Source organism: Anguilla anguilla, chromosome 10, assembly GCF_013347855.1.
Source record: "Anguilla anguilla isolate fAngAng1 chromosome 10, fAngAng1.pri, whole genome shotgun sequence".
Taxonomy (NCBI): Eukaryota; Metazoa; Chordata; class Actinopteri; order Anguilliformes; family Anguillidae; genus Anguilla; species Anguilla anguilla.
In genome coordinates this window covers 31,310,336-31,327,982 of record NC_049210.1, presented here as the reverse complement: position 1 = coordinate 31,327,982, position 17,647 = coordinate 31,310,336, and the positions used below count along the sequence as shown (strand labels likewise).

The 17,647-nt window shown below is 39.8% G+C and overlaps 1 protein-coding gene across 3 annotated transcripts in view; it reads left to right on the top strand.

Annotated features, from left to right (window-relative positions):
* The first annotated feature begins 7,312 nt into the window (after positions 1–7,312).
* The window catches only part of dhx37 (DEAH (Asp-Glu-Ala-His) box polypeptide 37), a 28,466-nt gene continuing 18,131 nt past the window's right edge, over positions 7,313–17,647 (top strand). The window contains exons 1-7 of one of the 3 annotated variants that reach the window (XM_035379970.1): positions 7,313–7,426; positions 8,850–9,001; positions 11,446–11,615; positions 11,869–11,981; positions 14,294–14,654; positions 15,389–15,537; positions 15,839–15,931. In XM_035379970.1, coding sequence (XP_035235861.1) covers positions 8,896–9,001; positions 11,446–11,615; positions 11,869–11,981; positions 14,294–14,654; positions 15,389–15,537; positions 15,839–15,931 — 992 coding nt within the window. In that variant the 5' untranslated portion in view covers positions 7,313–7,426; positions 8,850–8,895. Of the gene's footprint in view, positions 7,490–8,849; positions 9,002–11,445; positions 11,616–11,868; positions 11,982–14,293; positions 14,655–15,388; positions 15,538–15,838; positions 15,932–17,647 lie in introns of all 3 variants that reach the window. The other 2 variants (XM_035379973.1, XM_035379972.1) reach the window with 2 other exon arrangements.

Below are 17,647 nucleotides of genomic sequence, written 5' to 3'. Positions count from 1 at the left end.
TGATTTTGTGAGGTTATATGATTGCATGGTGTAATATGGTTGAAGTATGACATGTAGAAGTTAGTTCTTTGCTTGAAAAGATCTTCTATTTCACCAATGTCATTCAGTGTAGCCAAAAAGAAAACATTATTTTGGATCGTATTGGGTATGATGTTTAAAGTTTATGACTAAATACTGCAGTATTGTTTTTTAATTTCACCAATGTCATTTGGGGTAACTGATAACATAGATCTTATCACATGAAAATGCTCATGTGACAGGAAATAACATGATAACGAATCCAGCAAAGGACCATTTCACTGCGCTAAACCTGAGTAAGTCTCTCTTGAATATTTGATCAACTTTAATTTCCAAGCATGGTTATGTTTTAGACAAAATTCCTTTGCTGTCATTTTGGTGTAATCTCATAAAATCATTGAGAATATAATGATCAAAATTTTTTTAGTTTATGCAAATTACTATTCATCTCATTTGTGTTAAAGATCATGACTTGATACAGGTAGCAAAATAACTGCCAGTTAAATTTTTTAAACAAGGAAATGAATTCAGTGTAACCGAAACGACTTCTCATTGTAACCATGAATTTCCTCTACACAAGGATTTCCTGTTACACCAACTGATAGCAGTCTATATAGGTAGTCTAACTTTTTGCACACAAAATACATCTTATTTATATACTGCATTTATGTATACAAAGTATAGTGTTGTGTAGGATGATGTCATGACAAGGGTAGCATTTATCTCTTTTGTATCAGTAATAATCACACACTTGGGTAACTCAATCAATATATCTTTTTAAAAAAAAGTTATTAGAAGGTGTCATTTCAAAATATGGGGAGTTTTATGTGTCTTTCTGATACATGCACTGTCTGCTCACAATCACTATTTTCACTTGCTGGTGAATTTGGTTTTTAAAAATGTATTGATAAAGATGATCAGAAAGTTTATTGGACTGCACTGGACCTTTTGGAATCTACTGTACTGCCTTCATAGTTTCAAAGAATGATTAAATATTCATCTGTGTTTCTTATGAGATGAGCCCTCTCTTAATAGAAACATGGGTGGTTGCAGGCAATTCATATAGGCTATATGAACTGCTTATGAAAGAAAAAGCATTGAACCCTCCAACTGACCCAAAACCAGTTCACGCCAATGTGCATGTGTATATGTCTTATTTCATTCTTTTACCAGAATTTTCCTGTCACTTCTGCCTAGACTTCATATTTTAAATAAAATTAAGGCTTCTACAAACAAAGTATGCACTTTTGCTACTTGTTCCTCCCTACTTAATCCCATTCCTTTTTAATATCCCTCCATCCTAACAGCATTGAACTGGCATCACAGTTCACCGCTACTGGGTGGACTGTGGGAATTTTCACCTATTAACAATTCTAATGTCTAGCAGTTCCAAACATGGAAAGTAATTGTCCAGTGGACCCTATCCCCTCTCTCCTACCTCAGTCCTCCACACCTTCACTACTTCATTGCATCTCCTCATTGGCAAAATCTTCTTTAAGCAGGCTCGAGGCATCATTGGTTAAAAATCCAACAATGAACCCCTCTGTAGTCCAAAACTGTATACTGGTCTCCCTCCTCCCAGACCTCTTTAAAAAGCTTGAATGAATTGTATCCAAACAATAAGTAATTCTTGATAATAGGTTGCCAATCATTTTCCTGAGAATATTTTCCTGGCCTGCCATCCTGGCCCTGGAGAGCTGAAGGCCTTGTTGGTTTTTACCTAAAAATCAGCAACTAATTCAGGCCCAAAACCAGGTGAGGTGTTCGTCAACTGTGAAATCAAGAGGACCAGGTTTGAATCCCTCAGCCTAGGAATTACTAATAATTTATTTCAAAATATGAGTCATTTTGTTTGTAAGCAAAATAATTCAATTGTGACAAGGTTTAACAAAATTGATAGTTTTAGTTGTCAATATTTTTTGGTAACAACTGAAGTTGTGACATCAAATTTATGTCATAAGGATTACAGCTGGCCATTTCTGGCTACTGAAATCACAGGAAAAATTGCCTCACTTGACTGTTTATAATAGAAGGTATAAGCTATCAGTTTTTGCTCCCCTTTCATGGAGACACTATACTTTTTCAAGATAAGTCATAAAAGACGTTACATACTTCTGGCTACGCAGCTCACAGGAAAAAGCCAGTAACAATCCATACTATGTAGATATTTTATCATTCTCAATTTGATTGTTACAATAGAATATGTAAGCTGTTTCTTGGAGACACTATATACAGGTTTTCCAGAAGAAAATAGCAATATTTATATGTTGTACATGCAGACATTGCCCTTTATAAGTGCAGTATTTTCATATTTATGAATTTATTGATTGTGCGTTTTACATGATGCCATAATTTAATATTTTTTCTATAGTTTGATCAGTAAAAACTGTAGGGTAATTGCATGTCGAACTATTGTTTTTTTTTCAGATAATTGTATTCCTTTACATATGTGTTATCTTTTGTACTGTCGAGTGTCTGTTTTAATTTGGCTGCAAGCAAATTGCCCCAGTAAGGGAAAAGTAGTAAAAGTAAATATCTATTGATTATATTGCTCTATATGACTTTACTTTTAGTCTAAATTTTAAGTATATCTACAATCATCTCCTGTCTTTTTGAATAGTTGAATAGCCACATTACTATGCAAATTTGTGCTTTGAACTGCACTAACTTATTTTTTAACTACTCAACCCAAAGTTTATGGCTAGCAACAATTTCCAGCTTCAATGAGCTGTTAAAACCCATCCATAGATTTTAATCATTGTGAAACTGCTTTATTCCCCCTTGAGCTTCTGCAGGGAGGTGATATGTTGATGGCGATGTCAATGTGAAAATATAACTGCAAGCAGTGATGTTGGGGAGCCAATCACCAAGGGTCAGCTGCAGAGCATTGAGTGCAATTCATATCTTTCTGAGATTTCTGTAAAAAATTTAAACAAAATTGTGTTAAGTTAAGTGTTACGTTGCTGTCATACCACAGTTGTGTTGCTGGGGTGCACTGCATGCTGCAATGGGAGAAGGAGACAAGAAATGTGTGCAAGGTGCAGTCCTTTGTACTTCCCAGCCTGGAACATGGTGCTGGAACTCCAGCCCATTTGCCCTTCTGGAGCAAAAGTGCCCCTTTGACTTGTGGAAGCTGTTCAGGAAGCAGAGGCAAGGCTGTGTCACAAGAGGCTGGTGGGAGTGGTCACACGAGGCCGAGCTGGGCTAGGATCCTTTCCAACTCCCAAATGAACTCCATCAGAGGGAAGGAAAGGCGCTGCCTAGTTCAGGAGGAGGTGAGAGCAGCAGTGGAGGAGACAAGAACCTGCAAGGCGGTGGGAATGAAGCAACAGGGGGCTTGGACTAGATGGGAAAATGCGGTCGAGAGGAAGCAGCCAAAACCCACCAGAAGAACATCTGCAGGCATCCTGACCTCTGCACGAGACTGGCAACTGTTGGTGGATCTTGAACGGCAGCTGAAGTTCCCCAACCATATCGCAGCAACCACCCTGCGACCAGACATTGTGCTTGTGTCTGAGTCCACCAAGCAAGCTGTGCTGTTGGAGCTGACAGTCCCATGGGAAGACCGATTGGAAGAGGCCTTTGAAAGGAAGCTCTCCAAGTACACGGGACTGGTCAGCAAATGTCAGCAGGCTGGGTGGAGAGCGAGGTGTCTCCCAGTGGAGGTTGGATGCAGGGGATTCGTAGCCCGTTCTTTAGCCAGAGCCTTCAGCAATTTGGGCATCGAGGGAGAGAGGAAGAGGAGAGCCATCCGCAGTACCACCAATGCAGCAGAGAGGGTTTCAAGAGATGGCTGTGGCTCAAAAGAGGAGAGCCATGGGGTCATAAGTAGCTAGCCATCTGGACACAAGCTGGGGTCTGATCAGCCCCGGCTGGGTCACCTGGAGGAGGGTGTATGATGTTGAAAGACCCGAAACACTCGATAATTCCAGGAACATCACTGAAGATGTGTCCAGATGCATCAGCAGATGTATGTACACAGCCCCCATTGGCTGCTGCTGCCAATCCTTGCCTTTCTGCCCGGCCTGTTTTCCCCACAAGTGCTTGTGTAATGTGAAATGCAAGTAAAGCACGCTACTCCTAAATTAAAGATCTAGACCATAGATTATAATGGATATCTTCCCTGGGTTCAGCCACAGTTGTTTATGCTGCGTGCGCATGCAGAGACCGTCACTAGTGTTTAATCCTGTATGCACTTCATTACAGTCTTTGGGCAAGCACTCTAGGTCTGGCCTAGAATTAGTGCAACTTATGGCAATGGTGATTATTGAGAATAATTCCCTGCCCCAGGAAGTTTTTATGATATAGTCATTATGGATGATATCTCTTCATGTTTTTAAAAGTTGACCTGCATAGAAAGTGACAACAAGAATTAAATTGTTTACAAGTTAACCAGCTTACAGTTAGCTGCTGGGAAATCATTATTGTCTTTTAAAAAGGTTATCATCTTTACATGGAAGTGTTTTATGAAATATCATAGCCTAACATGCCAACATTGTTCTTTTGATGTAATTTTTAAAATTTAATCAATGAATACATTAAACCCTTAAACCCCAATGGCCATGAAAATAGATGCTTGTGTCTAATAGTGACATTGTCTTAATTTTTCCCACGGCGCGCAGGAACTGCCGCCGTGGGCTATGCATGGCAGATTGTGGTCACTCACTCACTCACGGACGACCTTTGAGGGACGTTTTGTGGGACGCATGCGCAGGTGGTGCCAGCTAAAATGTGCCTGTGGAAGTGAGTTGCGCCATTGGTCTGGACGGTTACGTGCTTGTTATTGCTTTTATCAGTCATTGATCCAAGGTACTAATAACCTTTATGCCATTGTAAAGCTTAGACTCTTCACTTTTTGATGCAAAAAAACCCTTCTCGATCGGTAAAACCACTAGATATAAAAAAAGAAATACAACAAGGCAGTCCCCACCCCCAAATGAGAGCAGAAATTGACTCACCAGGTTGATGATTATGGTATTTTATAATCCAATAACTGTCCACAAGAAGTCACATAACTGCTAACGCTACAAAGCCTTTTCAAGAACATGAAAACTAGTGTTTCTATGTAAATAAACAGAATTTCAAACACGAAAGATGCCATTTTTCTAAAAAAGCCATTTCTTACTTTAGAATTGGTGAAAAAAAATATCTCAGACATTCCAGTGCTGAGTAAATTGCCTGAAAACACTACCTGTAAATTTTACTCCTGCATAGAAACCCCATGTATGTACAGTTAACGTGCATACTCAAATTCTTCAAGCTCATTTCCACAGCTTTCTAACATAGTTTACGGCTTCCTTCTAGCTGAAATTATGGCGTAGCTATTCTGCTGCATACCCAGTTACTTTCACTTTGGATTTTTGCATAGTGCAGAAGTGGCACGCTTTATCGATTGTTTATTGGAGTTTTGTTTGTTTATTGGCAAATGCTTGCATAAAAGACACTGCCATAAAGGTGATAAAGGGCATTATATTAATGCAAATTGTTTACTGTTTTGATTTTATATTTTTGTAAATTAAAATTTTCCTCCTCACCCTGTTGTCAGGTCTAAGGTGAGAGGTCAGCTAAGTCAAACTGTTACTGTAGAGAGCACTGCCCACTCATTTACGCGTGTGTGTATCTGTGTCTGTGTGAGGTTGTTGGTGAAAGACATGAGTTCCGTCTCTTCACAGTTCCCCTTGAAATTACTTTGTAAGCTTTAATAGCTAACTAAAGGGGTGCTGGGAGGTTGTGCCTAATTTCATACAGCTTCAGTTTACATATAAAAATTGCAGCAGCCTACTTACTGCTTACATGTCTGTCTTAGAGCAGACTGACAGCTGAGTGCAGCTTATTTGATGTAAGTAACACCATATCATGGAAGTGGAGGGTCCAAGATTTTCAAAACATCCCCAGATCATTGAGACACTATGTCTAGGGGAGACAGCAGAGCATGATATATATGATCTATTGACCTGTGCTAGCAGTAGACAGTAATTGACATGTTGGTCACCAGTCGGCACCCTGAGCCGACCAGAGGAGGATGGGTTTCCCCTTTGAGCCTGGTTCCTTCCGAGGTTTCTTCCCATCTGCCACAGGGAGTTTTTCCTTGCCACTGTTGCCTTAGGCTTACTCCTGTGGGGGTTTAGGCCAGGGTTGTCTGTAAAGCGTATTGTGACAACTGCTGTAAAATACGCTATACAAATAAAATTTGATTGATTTGATTGATACACTGTTTACCAAAACAAATGTTGTTGAACCACAACATTTTCTATCATGTGTATTTAATATCCTTGACATCATATCAATGTAGTGAAGGGTTGTATGCAGTAAAATGTCCAGTGTTAATTCAACTCTTAACAGATGACATTTTGGTCTCACTCACATTTGGAATGTGGGACCAAATGTTATCTATTAAAGAGTTGAATAAACACTGCACATTTCAATGTGTACTTATTCAAAATACATCCATATCATTGGGACACTATGTCATGTATTCACTTTCACAAATTACTAATGGGTCCGTACCAATTTGATGCTTCATACAGGGGAAGCAAGAGACCAGTATATATTCGATGCATTTATCAAGCATTAGGGACTTAATTGTTATAATTTTCCTCCCATAGAATTGTTGAAACCCAGGCAACAATGGCAGATGTTTCTTTAATTTAACAATATAATATCTGATTTTCAACAATGTTCAATGTGGTAGAAAGTCTTAGGTAATCAGAATGCAGTTCTTCTGTATCCATAATCTTTTCAGATGATACAAGCATGATATACGTTTAATTTTCGTAGCACTAGGCAAAAATAGTACATTACTCATGCCCACTTTGACACTCCATTGTTAAACCCAAGCCACATAGCCTACCGGCTAATTGTTAAATGATACATTATCATATATAGAGTTGTTAGAACACCTCAGTAGTAATATGACCTGTTAATTATGACAAATATGTTGGAATCAGTTTTATATTCTCCAAAAACATGATGATGGTATTTCATATTTAGAGTTACTGCATTTCTAAGACACAACAGGGTAGAAAGTGTAGTAAAAAGCTTTAAAAAAATACATAGCCTTTACATGTTAACGTTACTCCAGAAACGTAATTGGCATTGTGATTATAACGAAGGAGTATTTTTAAATGTCAAAACGTCGCTAGATTTGAAAGCAAACTTTGAGCTGCGTGTTTTTCGCTTTCGCGCAAGCGGACTTTTATTTTGAACGATTTCCGAACAATCTGCCGTCCCGCTGTCTCTCACGGTCGGTCATTTCACGGTATTAGCTGAATTTCCTGCTGGACCATTCTTTGAAAATACAGTTGCAGCCACGGAACCATTATTCAGTTGCACCAAATCCTCTTCAACTACACACGTGTGTTTTTAAACATCAGAGGGTACGACAAGACACACTGGTTGCTTACCTTAGGTTTGAACAGTTTTTTATTTTACTTACTGCTAAAAGGCGGGATATGTCGAAAATGCGTTTTATGTAGGTTACATAATTCAACCGTAACGTTATTAAAAACTGAAACTTTTTGTTGTCGGTTGTTACCGAAACCTTAGATTGGTAGCTAGCTAGCCATCTCTAGAAATATTCAAGTGGTAGCCGTTTGATTAAAATGTTCAAGATACTAACTGTTGGCGTTTTATGTTTATATTTGAGTGCTTAAAACACACATAGCGTAATTCCGTGAGGTAAATTCACTTTAAATGGTGGGATACGCAGATTTGTTAGGCAGTCTGATTGCACAGTCTTATTGAATCTAGAGTATTTAGAGTTCGAGCACATATTATCGACCGGGTTCGTCGAAAGGCAGTGAAATGTAAATTTATTTGCATCGGTATAGGCGAAATCGATAACCACCTAGTTATGTAGTGAAAATGTCCTTGTTATCCTCCGGAGGTTATTTTTTCAGTACTTTCAAAGAGCTGGTGACAGTAAGATGGTTTCTTTTGTTGATAAAAATGTATTCCAGCCCTCAAGGACTAGAATCAAAACCAATGTAAGGAAAGTTAGGTGTGTGAAGCTATATCAGGACGGTGCACTAGTTAATTGTCGTAGGTCTAAAAGTTGTAAAGGTGGTATTAATATAAGCAAATGTTTATGTATTTAGTTGGAATTTTGTCATTTAGACTGTTTATTGTGTGTATTTTTACCCAACTTGCATTTTAATATATTACACTGTCTAGCCCTCTTGAATAAATATGAAATGAGTATTTTAACGTTTGAAGTAGTTGATACACGTCCCTCTCTCCCCAAAGCCAGTCGATAGTAGGTGCTCGAGTGCTAATCCATGACATTTGGAAGAAGATCTCCAAATTTAATGCAATACTGTTTTCATACAAGCATTGGCGCAGATGTAATCAGAAAATTATCTAATTCATCCATTTACAGAGACCGTTAAAACTGAATAAGTGTTATCAATTTTTTAATCTAGAGATATTACAATGGATAAACAGCATCGATTTCCTGGAATAAATTTTCACTTTAAATTAGATGAGTAATTTAAATGGGCGCTAAAACTCTGGAGAATTGGCACCCGTTATATACTTAGCCACTGTTGCTAACTATAAGGTTTTGTGGCTCTCCTGTGCGGCTGCACTTGCTGTACACTTATTCAGTTATCATGTACAACTGATGGGCAGTTCCATGCTAACTGACGTTACAACTGCAGGATATCTGTGTGGTGAAGTTACATATTAGAGACTGGTGGGGTTCTGTTCTCCTGATGGTTATAAGAGCATACATCGGTTTCTATTATGTCATTGCTGGATTGATTATAAGATATGTCATTTATCAAGGAGCACCATGATGCTGCATGTTGTAAAATTAAATGTGCGTTTTTCAGATTTGGCAGTGCATAGCCTGCTTGGGTTCCAGCGTGTGATACAGAGATGGGCAGGTTGAGGAAGAAACACAACTGGAAGGGAAGAACACAGAATGATGCACAGCCTCCACCAGAGGAACAGAAGAGCGAGGCGGTGTTGGTGGAGCTCAAAGGTGAGTCTATTACTTGTGCCAATACTCAGAGTGGACCTACCGTACAAGGAAAGATGCACGGGGCTACATACAGTATGTCATGGACTCAGTGACTGCTATTCCACATCCATATTCTTTAACAGTAGTATAACTGGTACCATGATAGTGCCCAGTATAGCATTGTGTGCTGTTAAATCTTTAATGATATTCAAAGATATTGAATTTCTTTAACTGGGAAAAAAGTGTAGGTTTTTGGCGCTACAAATCAGGATATGTTTTAGATACTGTCATGTACCTATCAGTCAATGGAATCTGTGGTTCTGTTTCATCTTTTTATCAGTGAAAAGTGGACACGTGGCAAGAGCGAATTTGGAATACGATGGTTTGGTTTTCTCAGCTTAGGTACCATTGCGTTTGTTTTATTGTGCTGCTTCCTTGCACACACTTCTCCCCTCAAAAACCTGTTGATTTCAGATGGATGCCAACACGTTGTATTGGGAAGGTGTACAGGTTCTCTTTAATGGACATGTTTTTCCATCAGTGGTTATAACAAAGACAATCTATGACTTAAAATAAGGTGCTTGAAAATGTGTAATTGCTTATGCAGCGTTTGGGATTCACATGCTGTTTGATTGACCTGTCAGTCCACAAATAATAGAGGTTCTGTTTATCAAGTGTTTTATGACTGCTTGTCATTACATTAATGAAGAATGCATATCAGATAGCAATCCTAAATTTCTCTGGGTATTTGGTTGTATAAGTTGCCCAGAACTGAGTCAAAAATGGTTAATCTCAAGACTAAGGAGAAAAGATTACATGTTCTTATTTTAGCACAGAAAGTTTTAACAGATTAGAGTCTCTCAGTCAAGGGGTTGGTGGGGTTCAGAACCTAGAGCGGGTGTAAAAGTACAGCACTCTCTGTATCTCAGGGATCTCAAACTCAAATCCTGGAGGGCTGCTGTGTCTGCTGGTTTTTGATGTGTTCCTACACTTAAGTGCTTAGTTTAAGCCATTGATTGGCTAAAGAGTCTGCACACCTTCTTCCCAAGGCCATGATTGGCTGCTGATTGAAAGGAATTCACAAAAACCAGCAGAGACTGCAGCCCACTGGGACTGGAGTTTGAGACCCCTGCTGTATCTAATAGTCCAAGATGATTGAAAATTCCTGATTCGGACTATCAACACAGAGACTTGATTAACCACAAATAGTTTATGGAAAACATTTATGTTTATACTGGCAGTAGAATTGCAATTGTAATTGATGTATTAGACCCAAGCTGTAAAAATGTGTCATTAAATATGAACTGATCAGAAAACCTAGTGATGGAAACACTTCATTTTTGACTGGTAGTACTGCAGACCCCACACTTCTATCTTTCTTCTGCTAAAGACAGGCAATATACAATGGCACAAAATGTGTGCGTAGTGGAGTGGCTATACATGAATGGCGTGCAGGAGACCATATTAACAAGTCCCCTCGTACCATTTCACTTTTCCCCTTATATAACCAGGGGTCAAAGAAAAAACCCCAAGTCATCAAATAAAGACACAATCATAGCATAACATAACAGTTCATCAATGATCCTGCTTTTGCTATCTTTGTAAGCCTATCACACCGGGTTAACCTTTATAGCTGGCTGGGCGCTGACCCATACATATCTTTAGTCAGCACCAAGACTTCACATTAACTCCCGCCACCCACCAAGTGCAGGTAGAACTTGGCAGTGGCATGTAACTTCATCATTTTGTCTTATATGTTAACAGTTATACCCAAAGCAACACATTTGTCAGAGAGTTTATTGAAATTTGGTCAGGTTTTATCCAATAGATGTATGTGGTGAACATGCCGATCTTGATGCCGTGTCTTTTGGTTAACCTTGTGTGGGTTAAGCTGACAGCCATACACCATACACCATTTCAAAGACAATGAATTTCAAAGAAAATAATACTTTATTGCAGTTAAACCTATAAGGTGACCTATACTGGAGAAAAGATGAATGAAAAATGTGGACCAGTAAATTAAGGATCATCTGGTTCCTTTTTCATAACTGCATACTTTTTGTTGCCTGTTTTAAAAAGAATGAGGCCTTTCTTTATAAATGCAGAGTGCGGAGTAATGAACTACGGCTTTGCTGGAGCTGAGTTTCGGCATCACGAGGTGTGGTTTTCACAGTCGCTGATTTGATTTGCAACCAAGCATTCAGTTGGATGCAAATTCATTAATGCAAAGCAACGACCATGAAAATCACAAAAAAACATTTCTTGTTAATTCAGTGCGCAATAATGAGAAACCCTGCAGGACTTTTGGCCACTGTGAGCAATGCTATGGTCTGAGTTCAGTGGAAACTGTATGACATGTTTGAATAATAGCTTCACTGGCTGTTCTATTCAGGAGCCCTATAGATTTGAAATCATTGTATATTATGGCTAATACCAGATAAAAGAGTGCAATCCCTTTTACACAGACAGTGACACCTTGAAGGGAGTTGATGAGAGCAACGTTCTGGTCCTCCCATCCACTAAAGTGAAGAAGAAAAAAGTCATTGAAAAACCCGTCACAAAAAAGCAGCCGCTGACCAAGAAGCAGAAGAAGCACCTACAGAAAGTTCTGGAGCTTAAAAAGAAGAAATCTCAGGTAATTTAATCCTTACTTCCCAACCTGTCCACCAAGCATACTACATAAAACAAAGGCAAGATCCTCTTTTTTGTTTTAGTTGTTTCACTGAATTTTCAGTCGTTAATATGGATAGAATACTGTATATGTGGGCAACACATTCTCAATGGTAAATGGAGTGCATTTATGAAATGTTTCTGGTTGTCTCACTCAATTCCAAGTGTGATGCTCTTCTGACAAACATTTTGATTGAAATAACTGTCTTTCCCTACAGCGTGCAGACATTCTGACCAAATTGGCGGAGGTGCAGCTGCCTGACTCTGAGATGAAGATGCTGTACACCACCTCTAAACTGGGCACTGGGGACAAACTGTACCAGGGCAAAAAGTATGGCCTATTCTACAGAGCTCTCAAATACTTCATGCTTTGCTAAACTCTGGTAAAGCATTGGTCATTGGAATTTACATTTCGAGTTTAGGCATGTGGCAGGTACTTGTAGCTGAATTGATGTGAAGACACATGTTTTGTATGTCCTGTAGGTAAAGCACATAATGTATTTCTGATTTGAATGCTACGCATGGTGTTATTACATCCTAAAATTTTGATCCAGGGGGTTGGGCACCTCCAAAACCTTACGCATTTGCACATCAAAGTGTCATTACTCTAAATTGCACAAAAAAGGTGGCCTTTCGTTGGCCGCGTTGGAGTTTTTGACACCGCTGGTTAAGAATAGGAGCGGGTCCAGTCCTGATACAAAGCAAAGATGTTTGCCCCTTTCATAAAGTTATGACTTTCAGAGCCGATGTAATGCGATTTAGTGAGATACCTCCTCCCTCCCTCCCTCCCCTGAGTCCCCCCTTATTCACTCCATCACCCACTGGTTATTGTTGCGGTTCCGCCTCAAGTTGGCAGCTCTCCATGCTTCTCTGTACTGAGGTGAATGGGATTGTAAAGCTGAGAAAGAGCAGCTTGTTTAATATATCTACACCTGAAATAAAACATTATGATGTTTTATGCATTATGAAGCGCTTAATGACATGGCGTAGTAGTCAGAAAGCTGATGGTAAGCTAGCCTACTGGCTAACACACAGTAGCATTCCAACTGTTAGGCAAACTTCTCTGTTCACCAGACACTAGTAGCATTACTACTAACTTGTAGTTGTTAATTTTCTGAAGGTTGACAGGTGAGGTGGATACGTGACAGATTGGATAAACCCGTTAAAATGAAAATAAGCATGACAGCTTATGCAATTTCAAAATGTGAATATGCAAAAATGAATTCATTCTACAAACCGTTTTGTAAAGGCTCAGAATTATCGAAATGTTTGATTTCACTGGGTACAGTATGAAATGTAATTTTTCAGTGTGAAACTTGCCATTAAGTGAACACTGACCAACAATAAATCAAATAATAGACAAATCTGTTTAACTGATCAATGGCAATGTTTTAGAATTTGCCTATGCGAAACGTAATGGACAGGAAACATTGCAGACTGTAAAGTTACAGTTGCAGAATACAAGGTGAAATTGTGCACTGGAAGTCACATTGGGGTACTGGAATGAGAAATAAATCAATCTTTGTCAATGTTTTTTTTGCATTAAGAGCGCAAGTAGGGACATACCTGTACTATACTGCGCTCACATAAGAGTTGGCACATCGCCAGGCTGTCAATTTCAATGAGAAATTTACATCGCCATTTAAATAAGGGCGTCACCGCTTTATGTGGGAAACAGTTATGCGGAGATTACAATATGATTGTAGTTTGCTTGTAGTCATATGAATACACACCAAGGTTATTGTAGTTTTGTCTTATCCATTAGCTGTTTTTTTCTGTACTTTGTCAAATTTTCATTTCCAATTTAGTTTCAGTTCAGGTCAGTGTTTTTATTTTGGAGATCCATGCCTATGTAGTTCTCATGTTATTTAGTTCTAGTTTTGGGGAGAATATATTTTCCATTGAAAGTGCTGAAAGAATCACAGACCTTTCCTTCAACAGTGAGTGATAACAACAGCAGATGGACTCATTAGAGACTGTAATTTGCACAAATGAATTACATATTTTTAAAACGTCTGGTACTATTCATAGACTGTTTGTAATAACGAAGGGGGGAGAAAATGTCCGCCCCCTGCCAAACAATATTATGAGGACACCCCCCCACCACCTCTTTGGCTTATGCTTCTGTGGTACAGGGCTGGCAAGTGTTGGGTTGGTTTGGTTTGGTTTGGTTGATTTCTTCAGAGATGAACTTTCTTAAGAGAAAATAATTGTCCATACTCACCTCATAGGGGAGAAAAGTTGATGTTTTTTTTTTTTGAAAGAATGTCAGAACCGAACAGCACTGCCATTACATTAACATTACATTTATTTAACAGACACTTTTATCCAAAGCGACGTACAAAGGTGCATATCATGGTCATTGGAACAACTACAAAACACAGGTTCGATAAGGTACAATACTCATTTCGTACAACTATTTATAGCCAAGAACACAGTTCAGTTCACGCAGTGAACATTATTTTGACCTAACTTATGTTAAGTCAAACTAGCAGGAAGAACAAGCTATAATATTAGGACGAAAATACAAATTACTATAAGTGCTGGAATGGGGATACGTTATCATATCTACCATTTGTGAGAAGCAATGTTGCAGGACTCCTGCTCACTTTTTCCCTCTCAAGCATGGCTTTTTGTCTTTAGGAATGTGGATGAGGTGGATGAAGGGGTACCAAGCATTGGGAAGATCAACAGTCTGAGTGGAGCCAACCGCAAAAGGAAGAGGTGGAAAGAGGAGGAGGAGGTAGAGGAAGAAGAAGAAGAGGCGCCTGAAGACAGTGACAGCACTGATTCATCCTCGGATGAAGAGGAACAGAAGGGTGGAGTGATGGAAGACTCCAAAATCCACACACCTGAGGTGCCAACTGGTCCTCCTCTGGAGAAAATGGCAAAGCCAGCCGAGAAGCTGGCAGCCGAAAAGGAGGCAGTTCCATCCCCATGCCCCAGGAAAGAGGACTCCCAGCCTGCAGTCTTCATACCTGTGGACAGGCTACCAGAGATTCAGGTGGGCACTCCTCATTCAGTGGGATTCTCCACTTCAATTTGGATGGTGTGGTTTGGGGTTGCTGAACAAAGCATTTTGGCCTCTATCATTTTGAGTCATATCCGGAAGAAAATTACTCAAATGTGTTTAGCTTTCTACATCACTACAGAATGACAGTAGGTACTTGGGGGGGGGGGGGGGGGGGGGGGGGTCAGGTATTGTCTTTGGATGTCAGACAATATATTTGGACCAATATATTTGGCTTTGTAGTTACTTATTTGGCCAAGTAAGGATATGTGGTCAGTAATGTCTACCTATGCTAGAATGGTAGTATACAGAGAATGTGTAGGAATTATTGTTTACTGTGGCAACTCCTCCATTGTTGGCTGTATGTTATTTCATGTTCAAGGGACAACGAGTATCTGTCACAGGTGGACCATGCGGTGGCTCATTCTGTACGGCACTGCTGTAGTGTATGGATTTTGTATTGAATCTGGAAAGTACCAGTGCTCACATTGACCAGTAGCTCTTGCGTCACCCAGGAGCGGGTGGGTTTCAGTCGGCCAGGATTGGCATTGCATGCTTATGGAGGTCACAGGCTTGTCTATACTCTCTCTGATCAATAGCATAGGTTGAGGCAGTGCATGCTGAATAATATGATTCCAAATTGAGGGGAAAAAAGCATCAGTCGCCGGATGCTGGCTCATGATGGGGTTGAGGGCTTGAGAACGTGAGGCTGGCGCTGTGTGTTCCAGGAAGCTCGTCTGAAGCTGCCAGTGCTGGCGGAGGAGCAGGTGATCATGGAGGCAGTGAGGGAGCATCCGTGCACGGTGCTGTGTGGTGAAACGGGTAGCGGAAAGACCACTCAGGTCCCGCAGTTCTTGTACGAGGCCGGCTATGCCAGGTAAACCAGACTGGTACACAATGTGCCACTACACGGGGCAAGTCTTTTATAAGAGCATCTGTTAAATGCCTGTGATGTGTTTTAATGAGTCCTGCTAATTGCTGCACTAGATAAGACAGTTAAGGCCAGCCCTTAAATATATGAGGATTTTTCATACAATCAGCTGGAGTATGTTGGGTAGCCATACTTAAAGGTGTAGCATGTCAATAGCAGATTCTCTTATGAAAGCTAAGTGTGTAAGACCCTGCAATGCGCAATTCACTGCTTCTTCCTTCCTCCCAATCGTTGGTTCTTTGTGAAGTGGGAGCGGCATCATTGGCATCACGGAGCCGAGACGAGTGGCTGCAGTCAGCATGTCTCAGCGAGTGGCCAAAGAGATGAACCTGTCTACAAGGTAAGCATTAAAAACTCGTCAGGCAAATGGGGTCTTGTCCAATTTATGGGGGATGACAAATCTGAATCCAGCTGTGGTCTACTGACACGGCTCCATTTTTAAATAGCTGCTACCGTGAGACTAAAGATGGCGTACACTTTTTTTTCTCCTTCCCATTATTAAGTAGCAAATATACTTCATTACTGGTAAGTTTTTAATTATGCAGTAAGTGATGTTATCTAGACTTGCTAGCTCATGTTGACATTTAATTATGGGCTGTTCACGATCAATCTGACTCATTTTTGTGACTTTATAAAATGGTTTCTGACAGGTTATCGGATGTACAGTAACACTTTAATGTCACGAATGGGGCAAGCACGTAGCTCCAGATAACGCATGTTATAGTCTGGTAGGCTATGGAAATCTTTGCCACCAGCTAACTGAACACATAGTCGTATGTTGAACCTCATTAAGTACAAAGTAGCTTCATTGTAGCTAGAGCTTTGAAGTTACATGTAGAGTAGCATTTCAGTGTAGTTAAGCTGCTTTTATGAAGAGTAGCTAGTAGTTTAGTTAGCTACATTTTTTAAGCAGCTTCCCCCATACAGGGAACTAGGTTAGTTAACAGGGTACTTTCTAACGTGCTTTACATACAACTTTGAGTAACATTTGCTGTTTGATAGCGAACAGTCGCTAACTAAACGTCAACATGATCTAGCTAGTTTGCTAACTTATGTTCATTTTGTTTAAAGAAAATACACGCAGCTGTAGCTGTCATCCTATGTATTTATATAGCTAGCTAGTTGATTAACATTAGTTAACTGGATAATTTAAAAAATCCCATTAATGAAGCGAGTGCTACAGACCCTGGAATTTACAGCTGGTTGTCCAACCACCACCGCGATTCACTGCAGCAATCCATGCAGCTCTCCAGTGCTTCTTTAGCTAGGCTTGTCACAGTGTTTGATTTAACGAGTGGCATGTAATGCACCAGCCTGCGCCAGGGTATTTGTCTGCACGCTGTCCATGCCAATATCTCAGCGTTATCTCCAATAACAATGAGGAAAAACACGTTTTCAACGTACAAAAATGCAAATTTACTCACAAATACAAAGCCCTATCTATAAGTCATTAATTCAGACTTGTGAAATCTAGGCCTGCCGTTGAAGTATTGATATCAAAATTATGCCAAGTTACAAGAAACAATAATCTTAAAGGTATCAAGATCTTTAGTGGGCACCCCACCACCAAAGACACCAACTTGTTACCCATGACATCAGCTTTCCAACGATACCAAACATGATTACACTGCATTATGGAGAACCTAAGGTTCACGTAATGGTGATCCAGAAGGATGTTTTGCAGCTGACCACTATCTCTTTATAACACCCTGCTGGCTCCCTGTCAACACAATTAAACAGTCTGTTTTTCTTGGGGATCTGATAAGGTGGACACTTCTTTAAACTGCCCTGCACTAACATTAGCTATGAAGCATGACAAAGAAATGGTTTCAGCAATTAGCTAATTTTATATTCAGTGTGAATGGCCAGATTGTGAATTATGGGTAATCTTGCTACAAAGGAGAGCCCAGCCTGTTATTTGTCAAAAAATTGAATGGAAGTCCATTGGGAACTTCATTAAGGGCGCTACTTAAACCCTGATAAGAATTATTTAAAATCTTCTATTCCCATTTTTTCTTCTTTATGCATGAAAGAAAAGTTTATCTTCCTCAATGAT